Source organism: Saimiri boliviensis, chromosome 19, assembly GCF_048565385.1.
Source record: "Saimiri boliviensis isolate mSaiBol1 chromosome 19, mSaiBol1.pri, whole genome shotgun sequence".
NCBI classification, from domain to species: Eukaryota; Metazoa; Chordata; class Mammalia; order Primates; family Cebidae; genus Saimiri; species Saimiri boliviensis.
The window spans coordinates 3,708,013-3,724,544 of record NC_133467.1 but is presented as its reverse complement, the minus strand read 5'-3'; the positions used below and the strand labels follow the sequence as shown (position 1 = coordinate 3,724,544).

At 34.8% G+C, this 16,532-nt stretch overlaps 1 protein-coding gene across 1 annotated transcript in view; it reads left to right on the top strand.

Annotated features, from left to right (window-relative positions):
• RGS21 (regulator of G protein signaling 21) overlaps window positions 1–8,145 on the top strand; it is a 30,745-nt gene extending 22,600 nt beyond the window's left edge. The window contains exon 4 of the mRNA XM_074390175.1: window positions 7,942–8,145. Coding sequence (XP_074246276.1) covers window positions 7,942–8,145 — 204 coding nt within the window. The remainder of the gene's footprint in view (window positions 1–7,941) is intronic.
• The last annotated feature ends 8,387 nt before the right edge of the window (window positions 8,146–16,532 follow it).

Sequence of the window (16,532 nt, the reverse complement as noted above, 5' to 3'; positions counted from 1 at the left end):
TTTTTTTTTTTTTTGAGACAGAGTTTCGCTCTTGTTACCCAGGCTGGAGTGCAATGGCGCGATCTCGGCTCACCGCAACCTCCGCCTCCTGGGTTCAGGCAATTCTCCTGCCTCAGCCTCCTGAGTAGCTGGGATTACAGGCACGCGCCACCATGCCCAGTTAATGTTTTGTATTTTTAGTAGAGACGGGGTTTCACCATGTTGACCAGGATGGTCTCGATCTCTCGACCTCGTGATCCACCCGCCTCGGCCTCCCAAAGTGCTGGGATTACAGGCTTGAGCCACCGCGCCCGGCCGACACTTTCAGTATTTATGTCTAGCTTCTTTCTTGTGTCTTTGATGCAGCACTGTGCTGCTTACCGAGTCACAGTATCTCTCACATCAGTAAATGTTTTTTTCTCCGGCACCTACTCACATCCTCATAAGATAAAATCCCTCCATGGAAGGGAAGCTCCGCCTAGGCAGGAAAACAGATAATAAACACCTAAGTATAACACAGTGTGTTGCTGTGCTAGGCAGCTCTTGGTAAGGAAATACAAGAAAATAAAGTAAGTAGAAATTCTACCTTCAGTCTGGTTCTAAAGAACCGTCAATAGAGTTGGGTTAAAAAAATAACATGTATGTATAGAACTAGAGAAAATGGTAAAGCAGGGAATCGTTAAGTACAAAACAAAGACGAAATTATGTTTCTAGTACCTGGAAGGATATGATGATTGAACAGCAGTGAGACAGCAGCATATTGAGATAAGGCTCTTATTATGCATAAGAATAGTTTTAAACTGAACGTTTTATGCTATTACTGTAATGCCAAGGTGTATACTCCATTTTATATTCGTATTCTTTCTGTGCATTTTAAATGCGACTTCCTCCATATGTTGATGTTATTTTGAGTAGCTTATGTCTGTCCTATGGTGGCCACGGGCAGATAAAAGTGCTCCCCCCAACTACAGAATCATCTTTGGATACAATGTGTTTCATTATTTGTTAATTTTCTAAGTTTTTGTTCATTAATCAATACTGGAATGTCTACTCTCTGCTAAGCATTACGCTGGTGCAACTAAGAAAAAGACCGTCATGGTCCCTAAGTAGATCCTTCCCCATATTCTGCTAGGAAGATGCCAGATAAAAAATAATAATCACAATAAACTTCCACGAGTGTCCTAAGAAGGCAGTACAAGGTAAGGTGGTAGAACGCAACAGGAACATCCAAGCCTAGAGGATCAGGGAATTTATTTCAAAGAAGTAAGTGGTAAGTTTGGACCAGAAATTTGACTGTAGAGGAAAACGAGACAAGGTGAGAAGAGAGAAAAACAGGAGAGGAAGAGGAAGAAGGGCCCAGCAGGGGACCGGCCGGTGCCCAGAGCACCGGCCCGGCAGTGAGCGAAGCCTAGCACGCTGTGGGTTCGAGTACAAATGGAGGCAACCGCACCTTCTGGATCCCAGTGATTTCGGCATGTGTATTCACTCCACCGTATCGGGCTCTCCTTCAAAAGAAGAAAGGGAGACACAAAGACAGACGGACAGAGAGGTAGAGGTGATAAAGAAACTACAAACGACGTCTGCACAGAGCTGTAAGTGGCTTCCCTCATGGCTCATCACGTTCACTCTCTTAGCGAAGTATTACATTCATGCACACTTTAAGGCGAAAAATAAGCTGAGCCTTAGAGATAAAAGCCCTGCAGTCACTACGATCCACGGAGAAGGAGGTCTTCAGCCCACGCTTTAGGTTTAAATTTCTTCCCCTAGGCCCACCGCTCATTTTAAGTGTTTATGACATAGCCTGGGATACTTGACGTTTATGCTAAAGGCAGAAGCATAAAATTATCTAGTCACATACAATATATCTTCCTTTCTATCAAAAGTTTTCTCTTCTCATGTTCTAATTTGTGTAACTTCTTAGACTGTGAAGCCCAGATTCAAATATGACGTTAGAAGAAAAAAGTGTCAGAAGTATTTCTTCTAATAACCCACAGAATCAGTCTGTGCTTCAAAAAATAATTTCTGTGCTTCAACTCAAAAACCAATGGCTCAGGTGTTAAACTTCCGTGGCTCTGTGCCACTTAAATTGACCTTAGATTAGCATGTTGGCACTGATGAAGGAAACAGGTCAATCTGAGTCCCTTTCAGCTCCTCCAGCATAGCTGTGGCTTTTGTACAGCTATTTTTAGCAATCTGTACATGTTATGATATAATATGTGTCACCTCCTTTATCACCACAGAAATCGGAGAAGCATCTGGTTTCTATTCAATTCTGTCTTTGCTTTGACTACTTGTCTCATTAATCAAGATGGTTTTGAATTATATTGCTCTCATTTTTCTTTCCCAATTTAAGGTGTGAATCCTACCTCCCAACTGGTACCATTTATTTCTGCCTCCAAAGCCAATGACAACAAAAGCATCCAGTCTTGTGCAGGGATGAATTCCTCCTAGATGTTACAAACTATATTATATTCAACTTTAATAGCCACCTTTGAGAATACACTTCAGGATATTCATTTGCTTTCAATGATGCCAAAATGAAGTAATACTTGAGGTGTTAGCGGTGATTAAAAGAATCATGCAACCAAAAACATGATTATAGATGGCCTTAATTTGAATAGTAATTTTTAAGCTCTGTTGTGAATGAGGTCTAGATGCTGCCGGCTCCATTTTTGTACGGCGTTTTACTTATGCATGCACACACTCTTTGCATAATGACAGTCTCCTGCTACGCTATACATTCTAAACGAGGAAAGGCTATCTAATTTGAATGTGAGAGCACACAGTTGAAAACTTTTTATTCAAATTATGTAAAAATATATAAAGCACAGTTTAGGGTCACAAGAGAGCCAATAGGTACACTTTAAAATGTGTTCTTTCTGCTGAAGTCATTTGCTGAAAGCCAAAAGAATTTAAGACTGCTAGTGTAGAGAAGATAAATTTGGTGTGCATCACTTTCAGTTAACAAAAATCACATGCGTATTAAAATACCCTGGGTCTTCATAATAAAATTGTTTTTACACAACTACCTCAAACATGATTCAGAAAGCAGTCATTTTAATGCAATGGACTGCTGCCAGTGTTAGCTGTGTCAAGACCTTTTCAAAACTGATAGGATTTAAAAGTCTCTAAACGGTTGTGATGACACCTCAGCTGTCATTTTCTAAGAACCACAGCCCTGTGTCTTGTTTTCTAAGACTGGCGGTGTAGTGGAGTCAGATACCTAAGATATTTATGACCTTTTGAAAAATAAGCAAATAAAATATTGTTTCACAAACATACTATCGAAAGTCGTTGAAACCAAAGGGTATCCATAGAAACAAAATACAAGTAGTTGTTTATATCAATAGACAAAATACATATGGCACTGTTTATTTCATTAAGTGATAGAAGGTTCAGCCCATGCTCTGCAGTTCATAGTGTGAGAGGCTCAGCAAAGTCTCAGTTTCTCTGTAGCTTCCAACCGGCTCAGGAGTACCTTCAACACGCGGCTGGGGCTCTGGGTTTCTAGAGGGTCACCTCCTGATGGAGTCCCACCTTCAGTATACTTCAAACTCAGTATTTCATCTATCTCACTTTTAGAGAGAGAAGTGTATCCAAGTATCTTCTGGTAGAATCCAGCCAAAAAGCACATTTGAGAGGAGTGCAAAGTCAGGAGTGCAGTTCACACACATGTCCGAAGCAGTGACTTCATTAAAGGAATATATATATAATATATATAATATATAAAGAAATATATGTATATGTTTATGTAAATAAATGTATACATATGTTTATATATATATATATATATGTTCCAGTTTACCATTCCATGTGCAAGTCTCCTCTTTAATATTTGTTATATATATAATATATATGTATAATACATATTGTAATATATGTGTGTGTATATATATATATATATATATATATATATATATATATACATATGAAACTCACTAAAATTTCAAGTGAGTTGAGAAGAAAAGCTAAGGCACTCTGGATAGCATTGCTTCATACATCAACAGAATTGACTTCTAGGGCCATTTAACAAAATCTATTACTCCCTCTTAATGGAAATATCTTAAATTGGCTTCTAGGAGTGGATTTCTTTCCCCTGTACCGATTAATCTCTCACCATTTCTTTTCCTGTTTCTACTCATAATCCAATATGTATTATAAGGCGAAGAGACATTCCTTATCCATTTTCTGCTTACAGTCACTCTCCTGATGATCTGTTCCAGTTCTATGGCTATAAAGGGAATCTCAAACTTAACAAATTTAAATCTGAGTCCTGATTTCCTGCTCAAAGCTTTCTTCAACCCAAGCTCTCTCCATCTCTGTTAATGACAACTCTTTTCTTCTCTGTTCTGGCTAAATAATTTGTAGTCATCCCACGGCTCTTCTCTTTTTCATATACCGTTTATTCAATCCACCCGCACTTTCTGTCATCTCTTTCTTTAAACTATTTCTAAAATCCAGCCATTCTTAAAAAGATGTTCTCCCTTGCCCTAGCTCATAACTATTCAATCACAAGTCCCATTCATTCTACTTTCTGAATAGCTTTGATGTCTATGCACTTCCCTTTACTCTCTGTGACATCACCAAACTTAATTCACCATCAATTGTCCTCCTAATCTTCTGGAATGGTATCCTAATTTTTCTTTCCTTCATCCACAGCCAGCTATTACAGCACATGGGAGCCAGCGATGCTTTCTCAAACATGTGGTTACATTAGTCCCTTATTTAAATTCTCCTCACTGGCCTCAGAATAAGTAAAAAAAAAAAAAAGTCCTTAACAAGACCTACAATGTCCTACATGATTTGGGACCTTTACGCCTTTTGCAATTTGCCTTTCTTCTCAAAACCCACAGGGCTTCTTCCAGTTTACCATTCCAAGTGCAAGTCTCCTCTTTGATATCTCATAGTCATAATACTACTTGAAAAATGAGCTTAAAATTTTATTGCCTTCAGAAAGCTTTTCCTTCAGGAGGCAAATGTTTTCTTTGTGGCTGCTTTTTCCAAATCTGTCTTCTTGATTGACTTTTTACCTTAATCATCTTTTACCTTCAAATCCTACCACAGTTCCTAAGCACCTACTCCATAAATACACCAAATGAATAAGCTGAAAAATTACTAAAAATAAAATAGTTAGCTTTTCAAAAATGTGTTAGAGTTTATCCCCTGCAAAAAGGACAATAATGTCTATCTTATAAGGGTGTGTGATATTTAGCATAAAGTAGCCATATGAAGACATAGCACATCAGTACTAGTATTTAATTAAAATAACATTATTTACAGTTAAAATAATCATCTTGAAGTATCCTTATGATCATTTTAGAGTTGATGTTATTACTCAAAATACTTTGCCATGGAGAAGACAGAGTCACTAAGAAAATTCTAGAAAGAAAAGACTTGAGCAGAACTTGGGGAATATATATCTGCTCTGTTTATATTTTTGAAAGACTTGTGGAGAATAAAAACATTAGTAAAAGAAATAGAGAAAAGATGGTAAACAAAAGACAACTTTATCCCAGGTCATGAACTATTGAATCCATCTGTAGTGACAAATCTTTCTCTGATAATCATATTGAATACCTAACATTATCAGTAGCTTTTATATTCAAATCTGTTTAAGAAATCAATTTTCTGGCAATTATTATTATTATTTTTTTGACTGAGTCTTGCTCTGTCACCCAGGATGCAGTGCACTGGCATTACCTCAGCTCACTGCAATGTCCAACTCCTGGATTCAAGCAATTCTCCTGCTTCAGTCTCCCAAGTAGCTGGGATTACAGGCACGTGCCACCATGCCCAGCTAATTTTTTGTATTTTTTAGTAGAGACGGGGTTTCACCATGTTGGCCAGGATGGTCTCGATCTCTTGACCTCGTGATCCACCCACCTTGGCCTCCCAAAGTGCTGGGATTACAGGCTTGAGCCACCGCGCCCGGCCGATTTTCTGGATATTTTTAAACCAAAATTGAATATAATAAAAAGGAAATTATAATGACTTATTTTCTGTGAACAAGGAAGGCTTCTCAGAGGATATTCAACTTAAGCTAAATAATAAAGGAAGAAAATCTGTGCAGGATACAATTGTGAGGAAAGATGAATTTCAGATGGTAAAACAAAAGTTTTAGGTAAAATATTCACTTTGGGAACAGAAAGTAGTCCAGCTTATGCATATCAATAGGAAAAAATAGAAGTTAATTTCAAAATAACATATTAAAATCAGGGTGTGAAGAATCTCAAATGCCACAGTAAGATGTTTAAGTTTTACGTTATAGAAAATAGAGTTTTCAGCTGAATTTTTATATGATTCAGTAATACTATTCACTATATTCAGAATGGAAAGATACTGCAAAAAGCAGTATCAGATAAATGATAAATTCCCTAGCTTAGGGAAAATGTTGCTTATGAAACCCTAAGCTGGAGAAATAAGGAGAATGAGCAAGACCATTGTGAAATTAGGAAATAAAAGAATTTACACATATATGTGCATGTACACACGCACACACACAAAAGATAAGTGATCAGAGAAAAAAGAGGTGTCAAACAATTCCTATGTTTCTAGTTCGAACAACTTCAAGAAATATAATTACATTTACACAAACATGTGGGTATGATGTTTTGTCACTGACATTAAGCTGAATTGCCAAGACACAGCTTTATAAGACTACTGAATATCTCCAGAGAGCAGTATATCTGCCCATCAGTTAGCTATCAATTGCTGATGCTGGTAGTTCCTTAGTAGGAAAACAGGCAAATAAGAAAAATGATGAGAATAAGTCGGAAGTACAAGGTTAATATATTTCCATAATAATATTAATTAGCATTATTGTGTTGAAATTGAAGAGTTCTCTCTAAAATTTAAACATTATTTTAAACCATTTTTTCACTTGCTAATACATGCATTTATTGGGTCCTTACAGTGTCCCAGGCATAGTACAGGATGTACAAAATGTAAATATGTGTGTATTTATATTTACATATATATATATATATATATATATATATATATATATATATATATATGTTAGTGTAATAATACAGAAATTAGCCGAGCGTGGTGGCGCATGCCCGTAATCTCAGCTACTCGGGAGGCTGAGGAAGGAGAATCACCTGAATCTGGGAAGCGGAGGTTGCGGTGAGCTGAGATCATGCCACTGCACTCCAGCCCGGGCATCAATGGCGAAACTCCGTCTCAAAGAAAAAAAAAAAACTCTTTGAAACTTCATGACTATATTTTAAGTTAGATAACTGTGATATAAACTTTTCTGCTTCTCAGAACATATCCTGGAATATGTGGGTTCCTAGTATGTCCGCAAGCAGGTTTGGAGCATTTTACGCATTTGCAGGTGAATGGTGTGTTTCAACACAATCTCCATCAGACCTGCTGGAAACGCCTGTGAGTGGTAATGCCAAGGAAACAGGGCCATTATATATAGATACATATTCTGTGGGACAGATGGGAATCAGTGAAGAGTGGATGTTATCTGATCCTTTATCAAACAGAAAGAAACACAAATCAGAAAGAAAAGCAGTGTTGTGAGGAACAAAGGAAAATATGGAGAACGGGAATGAGTTGCTGTATTACAACCTAATACACTCCAGTAACAGTTCTGCCTACTAAAGCCACATTTTATGTGTTCATGTCAAAGTATTTGGAAAGTAAAGGAAGGTGGGAAAAGAATGTAAAGTTGTAAAACACCTTGATTGCTTTTTCACTTTGCCTTTTTTAAAAAATAAATCTCAAAATAAGGTTTTACCAGTGTTCCCTGTCAGTGCTACCCTTCTCAAGCAAGGGAAAATAATTAAACCAAGCATATAGTTTGCATTCTAGAAAATGAATACATGACCCTTCTGCTATTTTGCATCAGATTCCCTTTGTGTTTAGAAATAATTTTAAATAATATGGGTGTATAAACTGTGCATTCTTTGATTAAACCAATCCAATGATATGCAACTTTATTTCCCACAGATTAACATTGACTTCAGCACCAGAGACCTCATCTCAAAGAATATTGCTGAACCAACAGTCAAATGCTTTGATGAGGCTCAGAAACTAATCTATAGTCTCATGGCCAAGGATTCTTTTCCTCGATTTCTAAAGTCAGAGATTTATAAAAAACTGGTAAATCGTCAACAGGTTGCAAATCACAAAAAATGGCTCCCTTTTTTGTGAGGAAGGTAAATGTTAAGTGATTAATCACTGTACTTCATTCCAGGCTGCAATATTTTAAATATACAAGCACAATGCATGCCTTTTATTTTGTTTTTAGGATTTAGAAAACATTTTTTTACCCAAACAGACAAATAACGTTTTATACATCAAGCCTGAAATGTCTAACTCATTTGTTTAGAATGTATTGGTTTTACCAGCTACTTAATTTCCTCATGGGGGAGTGCAAAGAAAGTTTATAGAGATATCTGAAACTGAATATTCTTCTTACATTATAAATGTGAGAAATTATAGGTATCTTCACGTGGCAGAATGGAAGACTTCTGAGCATCACATATGCAATTTTAAATACCATTGCTTTATTCAAAAATCTCACTTTTGTAAAAAGAGAAATTCCGAACCAAAATACAAGCATTCATTTAACATATTTAACTGTTTTGTTTTTCAACCATTTATTTCTAACTATTTCTAATAATGTGGTGGCTATGGAAACTGCTATATCTCTCAAATTATTTTTTTTTAATTATGGGAATGTATATGACTGAATGCACCATGGACCAAACTTTTCTGAAATATATCACTTGGTTCAACTCAACGGCATCATATAGGAAATGTGATGGGTTATGTAATAAAAGGGCCTCAGGGGTGGAGAACACTGATTTTTTTATATTCATAGAAATACTAAAGAAAGAGGTCCTAAGAAGCATGGATACATCCTTATATGATGAAGTATATAGCAAGTCACAAAATTTAAAAATTTGCAAACGTATCTACTCGATTGCGGGCAAGTACCTATTCACTCCTTCAGCACTGATACTTGTTTATAAAACCCAGTTTTAAAAATGCATCTATTTTTAGATGTTTCTAAAGTTGTTTCATTCCATATGTAAATATCCTGTGACAAATAGGAATAATTTCATTTCAATATGAGAAGCTGTAAAGATTCCACACATCTCCCTTGTTTCCATTTTCTTTGCACAGATTTATTTATCTGTACTGACATTTGTATTTTTAGATTGTTTGAACATTAAAAAATACAGGAAAAATAGCATGACTTATTTTATCTTTTCGCAAACTACTCATTTGATAGACAAAATTTTGTCTCCCCTTCGTCATGAAAAATAAACATTTAAACATATGCAAATGGAATATTCCCTGTACATTTGCAAATTCTTGAAAAGAAGGCATAAACAGAAATTGGTTGTGAAGTGTTCAGTGTGCCTAAAGGTGCACTTAGTGGAAAATAGCTATACGTTTTAACATTTATTCTAGAGATTCCAACCTTATTTACTCTCTATTTAAATGGGAAACTTTAAAATTACTCTCGGAGAAGAAATAGACTTCTGAAGATAAAAGGAAGCTTAGAAATCAAAATCACATTCCCACTTTTAGATGTGAAAAGAAAAAAATTTCAGTTATTTCCTAAGATTACCAGGCTGGTAAGTGACCAAGCTGGTCAGAGCTGTGCTTTTCCCACAGGGGCTCCCTGTTCTGATAGAACAGCATGGTCCCCTCTCCAATTTACCACTGTGCTGAGGTCTGAAATCTAAATTCCAACTAATCCTCAGATACCCAGACATGATCCCTTTCATCAGGTATTTGAATTTTCTCTTTAGAGTTTACAACTCTTTTCTTGTTCCCATAGAGCAAGACTTTATATTTAATGGTTGCCTCTCAAGTTTTCTCTAATGATGTGAAAGAAGCCACAAATCAAATTTTCACTCTTAGAAACAGTAGATGCTTGATAGTACCTAAAAATATACAGCAGGAGTCAAACGGTTTGTTGAAACTGGATGTTAAATAACCTCTAATAGAATCCCAACCAAAGACCTTTAATAACAATACCTACCTCCTCAGCTCACTTCCCACCCTAAGTGACAATTCTAGGTATTCTGATTTAATAAAAGAAAAGAAAACAATTGCAGGTTTTTGAATACTTAGAAGTGAGGATTTTAAATAAAATACCAGGTGTACATCTCACACAGGTGGTCTCTCTCACACCATATGTTATTTTATTTCACAAGTTATCACTGATGAGTAATTTTATGGATAAAATTTTAAGTAAAAAAGATTAATCTGAAAGAAATGAATAACAACATTAACATTCCTGAAAATGTATTTAAATATTCAATGACTGTTTAATGTCATTTCCTAAAAACTTTTCCATCAACTTTAAGAAACGAGGTGATAACATTTAAAAACTAACCTAAGCAGTGAAACATGAATACAATTACAAGATATTTAAATTGAAATGAACTTCAAATTATAAAAGTTTTCAAAGCACAGTGTTTTCCAGTTTCAGATAGTTCCTACAGAATGTGTTTTAATGCAATTTCTGCTTGCCCTCCACTCGTCAGACCTAAAGAACTAAAATGATGCATTTCTAAGAGAATCTTACATTTTTAACAATAAATTATGGAGCTACAATCTATGAATTTATCTAAAATCCTTTTGAATTTATTTGTATTTCAAGAATTAATAATTCCATCAATAGTGATTCTTTTAAGTTTATATATGGTTTCTTATATTTGCCTACAAAAGGATCTATTTCTGCCTCAAGATATAATCAACAGATTTTTTTTTTCTAATACTGTATTGTAAAAATCTAAAATCTTTAGGGCATTGCAAACACAATCTAGTCTTCAACTTTACCTTCCCAAATTTGCTTTTGTTTTTTGGATTTTTTTTTCATATGTCTATATGTAAAATTCATTCTACCCAACCTTCGTTGCTTTAATTACTTTTCTTACATTTTTAAAAATTCTGTGTGGTATAGCAACTATGGGTACTCAGGATATTGTTGATGAAAATATATATTGATATAATAAAAGCAGAGAAAAGAAGTGTTTTCAGTTTCTTTTCCAATATCCTTTCTAATGAAGCTTGGTAACAACCTGGACTTTTATACCATAATAGCATTCTGGGCCATAACTTTGGAAAATGGTCTAGACTTCTGTCCTGGAATTTCAAGGAAAGCTTAGGTTCACCATCCTGGACTTGAAATTTAGATTGAATTTTCTTTTCTTTGTCTATATGGAAGATAATTAGTTATTATTCCCAATGATGTAGGCTACACCTAACATAAATAAATAATAACAATTATCAGAAAACTTAAGAGATTTATTCCAAAAACAGAAAATTCTCCTTAAAAATAAAAATAGACAATTTGGTCATTATCACTAGTCTGTACACATTTATTTTCTATGTAAAAATTATATCTTTAGCTTTCACTCACACAATCCCTATTTAACAGTTTCACCCCAATTATATCAAATGTGGGCTGGATTTGCTTCCCAACCACACAGCCAGGTAATTTATTTCATGGTGATGCCAATTAATTTAAAGTGAACTCATTTCATAACTGTGAAAAGGTGGGATGTTGTCACAGCAGTAATCAATTATTCCATGAATAAAGAGTCACACAGGCTAGCTTCCTCTTATTGTTTTGGCAGATTTGCATTGCATTTTAATGGGGAACGATCAGGAATGAATTTTAAGTGATAACTTATTTACTTCACCTGTGCCATTTTGGAGAAATTTTTATATGTTCTGTATAAATACTACTTATAGAGTGTGTTTAAGCATATAATGTCTATGCATAATTAATTCTAATAATAAATGAACATATAGTAGTGTGTTTCCAAGTATAACAGAAGATGGAAAAATAACATTTTCTTTAAAATGCTTTTTTTTAAAGAAACGACATCAGCCTTTCTTTTCCTTTTGTTTAAGAAGAGAAACAGGGATAGAGATCTGGAAAATTATATATATATATATATATGTATCCAAGAAAGTTTAATCAGGTTATTGAGTAGTCAGTGAGTATTTATGATTTGTGTTATATCTAGAATAAATCAGCTATGAATATCTCTACAAAACAAAAATTGCTTTAGTCAATGTATGTTGTTTTCTTGGGTGATGATTGTTTAATTATCCCAGGAAGTCTCACATTAAAAAAATTTCATTTATTTCTGTTTTCACAAATAATAATTTTGAAGCAATTAATTCCTTATGAATATGGTTTGAATTCTTTGTTTTAATACTTTTATTTCTTTTGCACATTCAGGAAAATGAGTTGCAATATTTAGATCATTAATGTTGTGAATGATGGTGGCTTAGAGATAAAATATAAATAGCAGGCTTTACAAAAAATAATAACAGAAAAGTTAAATTTTTAAAATTTGGATATATTAAATATACTTGCATTTACTTCTTACAGATTCTAATTAAAATATATTTATAGTGTCAGTTTTAGATTTAAGTAAATAACTATTTTGTTCATGCTACCTTAAAATTGTTGGTTTTATTGCACTTTCCAAATATGTCACATTTACTTCAAAGATATAATCATAAATTCAAAATTATAACAGTTTTTTCTTACATATTATGAGGAAAAGATAAAGAAAATGCCTATTATTTGGTAGAAAAAAATAAATGTATTAATTCCTCAAAGTAATGTTTAATATCTGAATATGAATCTTTTATGAGAACATAGCATAATCCAACGTAAGTGACCAAGAACACTGTAAGGACGATGTAAACTGTTGGAGTTAGGACTGACCTGCTAAAAATTTGCTTTTAAAGTATTGTTTGCTGTCCAACAATTCTCAATTCTTTTGCAGATTTGTTTGTTTTTAACCTAGAAGCAATCTTTTAAAAGAGTAAATAATACCTAACACTAGAAGATTAAAGATTTATTGAAAATTTCAAATCATGAGTTGGAACTGTATTTTAAACTAGATAAAGCCATTTTCCTTACTCCTGAGTTCTAATTTGATTGCACCGTGGTCTGAGAGACAGTTGTTACAATCTCCGTTCTTTCGCATTTGCTGAGGAGTGTTTTACTTCCAGTTACATGCTCAATTTTAGAATAAGTGCCATGTGATGTTGAGAAGAATGAATATTCTGTGGCTTTGGGGTGGAGAGTTCTGTAGAGGGCTATTAATTCCATTTGGTCCAGAGCTGAGTTCAAGTCCTGAATATCCTTGCTTATTTTCTGTCTCATTGATCTGTCTAATTTTGACATTGGGGTTTCATATCCAGCCAAACGAAGCTTCAGAAGTGAAGGAGAAATAAAATCCTTTATAGACAAGCAAATGCTTCCAGTTTTTGCCCATTCAGTATGATATTGGCTGTGGGCTTGTCATAAATAGCTCTTTTACTTTGAGATGAATTCCAATGATACCTATTTTATTGAGAGTCTTTAGCAGAAAGGGCAGCAGTTAGGATGGTGATCGTTAAAAAACCAGGAAACAACACATGATGGAGAGAATGTGGAGAAATAGGAACGCTTTTATACTATTGGCAGGAGTGTAAATTAGTTCAACCATTGTGTCGATTCCTCAAGGATCTAGAAATAGCAATACCATTTGACCCAGCAATCCTATTACTAGGTATACACCCAAAGGATTATAAATCATTCCATTATAAAGACACATGCACATGTATGTTCACTGCGGAACCGTTCACAATAGCAGAAACTCAGAACTAACCCAAATGCCCATCAACGATAGAGTGGTGTGGCACAGATACACCATGGAATACTATGCAGCCATAAAAAAGGATGAGTCCATGTCCTTTGCAGTGACATGGATGAAGCTGGAAACCACCATTCTCAGCAAACCAACTCAAGAATACAAAAAAAAAAAAAAAACCTCTGCATGTTCTCACTCATAAGTGGGTGCTGAACAATGAGAACACACAAACACAGGGAGGAGAACATCACACACTGGGGTCTGTTAGGGAGTGGGGAGCTAGAGGAGGGATAGCGGGGGTTGGGAGATTGGGGAGGGATAACATTAGGAGAAATACCTAATGTAGACGACAGGGTGATGGATTCAGCAAACCACCTATGTAACAGGTACAGGTACCCAAGAACTTGAAGTATAATAAATAAATTTAAGAAAGCCATTTTTCCAGAAGTAGTTTTTGTATTAAGTGGTAGAAGCCAGTGGAAACTAAATAGTATCATTATATAGTAGCTTAAAGTAAATTTACAACTTTGTTGAAAAATCTAAGGTTACGTATATATATGAATATACACATATATCTACGTAAGGAACTCTGTGTCTGCTTAAATTTCTGTTTTTTGAAAATGTTAATGACATATATCAACTGACTATTTTTAAGTCTATGTAAGTTGTGTTTCACAATACCTCTATTTCAAAAAGAATTAAAGCCTCAGGAAAAAAATAATAAAATGAAAGCAGCATTAAACAAATCAGAAGATTTATTTTCTAAATGAATAACTTTGAAAAAAGAGGCTAAGTATATGCTTTATTCCACAATTAATTAAAATGCAATCATTAGCCCTCACAAGTGAATGGACCCTTCTTAAGTAAAGGGTGAAAGGCTATGACTATACATGCGCAAGAGTTTAATACTGTCTGCCTAGCTGAGGTGTAAGAATTTCTCACTGAATTAGCACTTGTTAGGTAAGCAATGTGGAAAGGCAAAAAAGATTTTCAGAAGTCTTTCAAAAATGTACAGTGAATTGAAAAGATAGCATTTGCCCAGCAGCTCATAGTTCAAAGTATTTTCACAGGAGAAAAGTCATTCTATTTTCACATAAAATAGACAACTAAGCTACAGCTCAAATGGTAATTGCAGGATAATGTACATGGATGTAAATACTGGTATTCATATCACTATATATCAATGTATAATTGTAAAGTCATGGACTAGTTAAACCAGAGTCCATAGAGATTTCACAAGGAGAAACTATAAATTGATGTGTGAAAAAATCCAAAGAAGAGAAGGAGAAAGCATGGGCAAAGCATGCAAAAAGCACACGAAAGCGCAGCCAATCGGGAGCCAGCACTCAGAATCTTCCGGCAGGTGCCTGCATTCGTTACTCGGGAAAGAAGAGTTCAGCTATTTAGAGCAAAAAGTACCCTTGCGCCCCCATGCCTTCCGAATGCTTCACAAAGTGCACCCTGGATCTTTGGGTTGATTAAGGAGAGAAGACTCTCCCTGGGAATGGGCTTTTAAACTAATTAACCCCAATCAGCAACATTATCTACTCAATTATTTATGTACTCACTCATCACTGGAACCTATTTATAAAACTCTAACAAATTTTATTTAAAAAGCATTTATTTTGAGATGTTCCTAAAATTGTTTCTTTCTATAAATAAATATCCTTTGATAAATACGAAGAATTTTATGTCAGTAGAAGCTGTGAAGATTCAGCAGATCTTCCATGTTTCCATTGTATTTGTACAGATTTACTTATCTGTACTGATACTTCTATTTTGATATTATTTGAACAATTAAAATAGAGGCAAAATAGCATGACTTATTTTGTTTCCAAAAACAATTCATTTGATAGGGAAACCTTTGCTTAATAGGCAGCACACGTGTTTTCTAAACTAGGTGCTTCCAAGCAGAGGCCTGGTCACAGCCAAACACGCCAATCTTCTGCTGTTGCTTCACCCACACTTAATTGCACGGCAATTATTCAACAATCTACCTTTGTTATATCTTTAACAAAGACGTAGCAAAGCATTCAATTTCAACTTCATTGAATTAACTACCCCCCTGCATGGATTTCATCTCATATAGTATTTAATTAAATCATGCAATACAATAATTAAAATTTGCATAAAGAAGCTTGAGGAAAAAGAGAAACATGACTGTCAGTTGATAAACCTGCAACTCCACCTGTATGAGCAGATGAGCACTAACAATCAGAATTCACCATTCCACAAATAAGATCATTTAAAAAATGGAGAATCATAAAGTGAACTCTAGACTTAGATGATAATAATGTCTCGATATAGGTTCGTCGACTGTAACAAACATACTTCTCTGTTGGGGACATCGATAACGGGGAAGCTATGCATGTGTGGGGGCAGGTGCAGGAGATCTCTGTATCGTCTTGTGAATTTTGTGAACCGAAAATTAGTTTTAAAAAATAGTCTTCAAACAACATGGAGGGAATGGAACAACCCAAAGAGGTTCTTAATTGGAGTTCTTTTAAAAGAACATCTAGACTGACTTTTAAGATGAGCAAATAAAGTCCACTTACTAAGACCATGTTGTATTAAAACTCTGAAGAGCTGATAGTTAAATAGGAGACAGGCAAATTGCCCATTTATTGTTGAAGCTTAAATATCTAAAAGGTGAAAAGGTGACTCAGATACAAATAGAAAATAAATACATGTCATTAAGATTATTTTCTTAACGAGGGAACCAGCAAGATGTAAAGCTTTTTCAAAAGAGAATGAGAGAGACTCAAGAACTTACAGCCAATTAAAAGGATGCTGAAATATTATTACAAAGTGATATATGAAAATGGTAAATGTCTTAAAGAGTAATATCACTCTATCCTTTAGGGTTTGGGTTTTTTGTTTTTGTTTTTGTTTTTTTTTGATGGAGTCTCTCTGTCT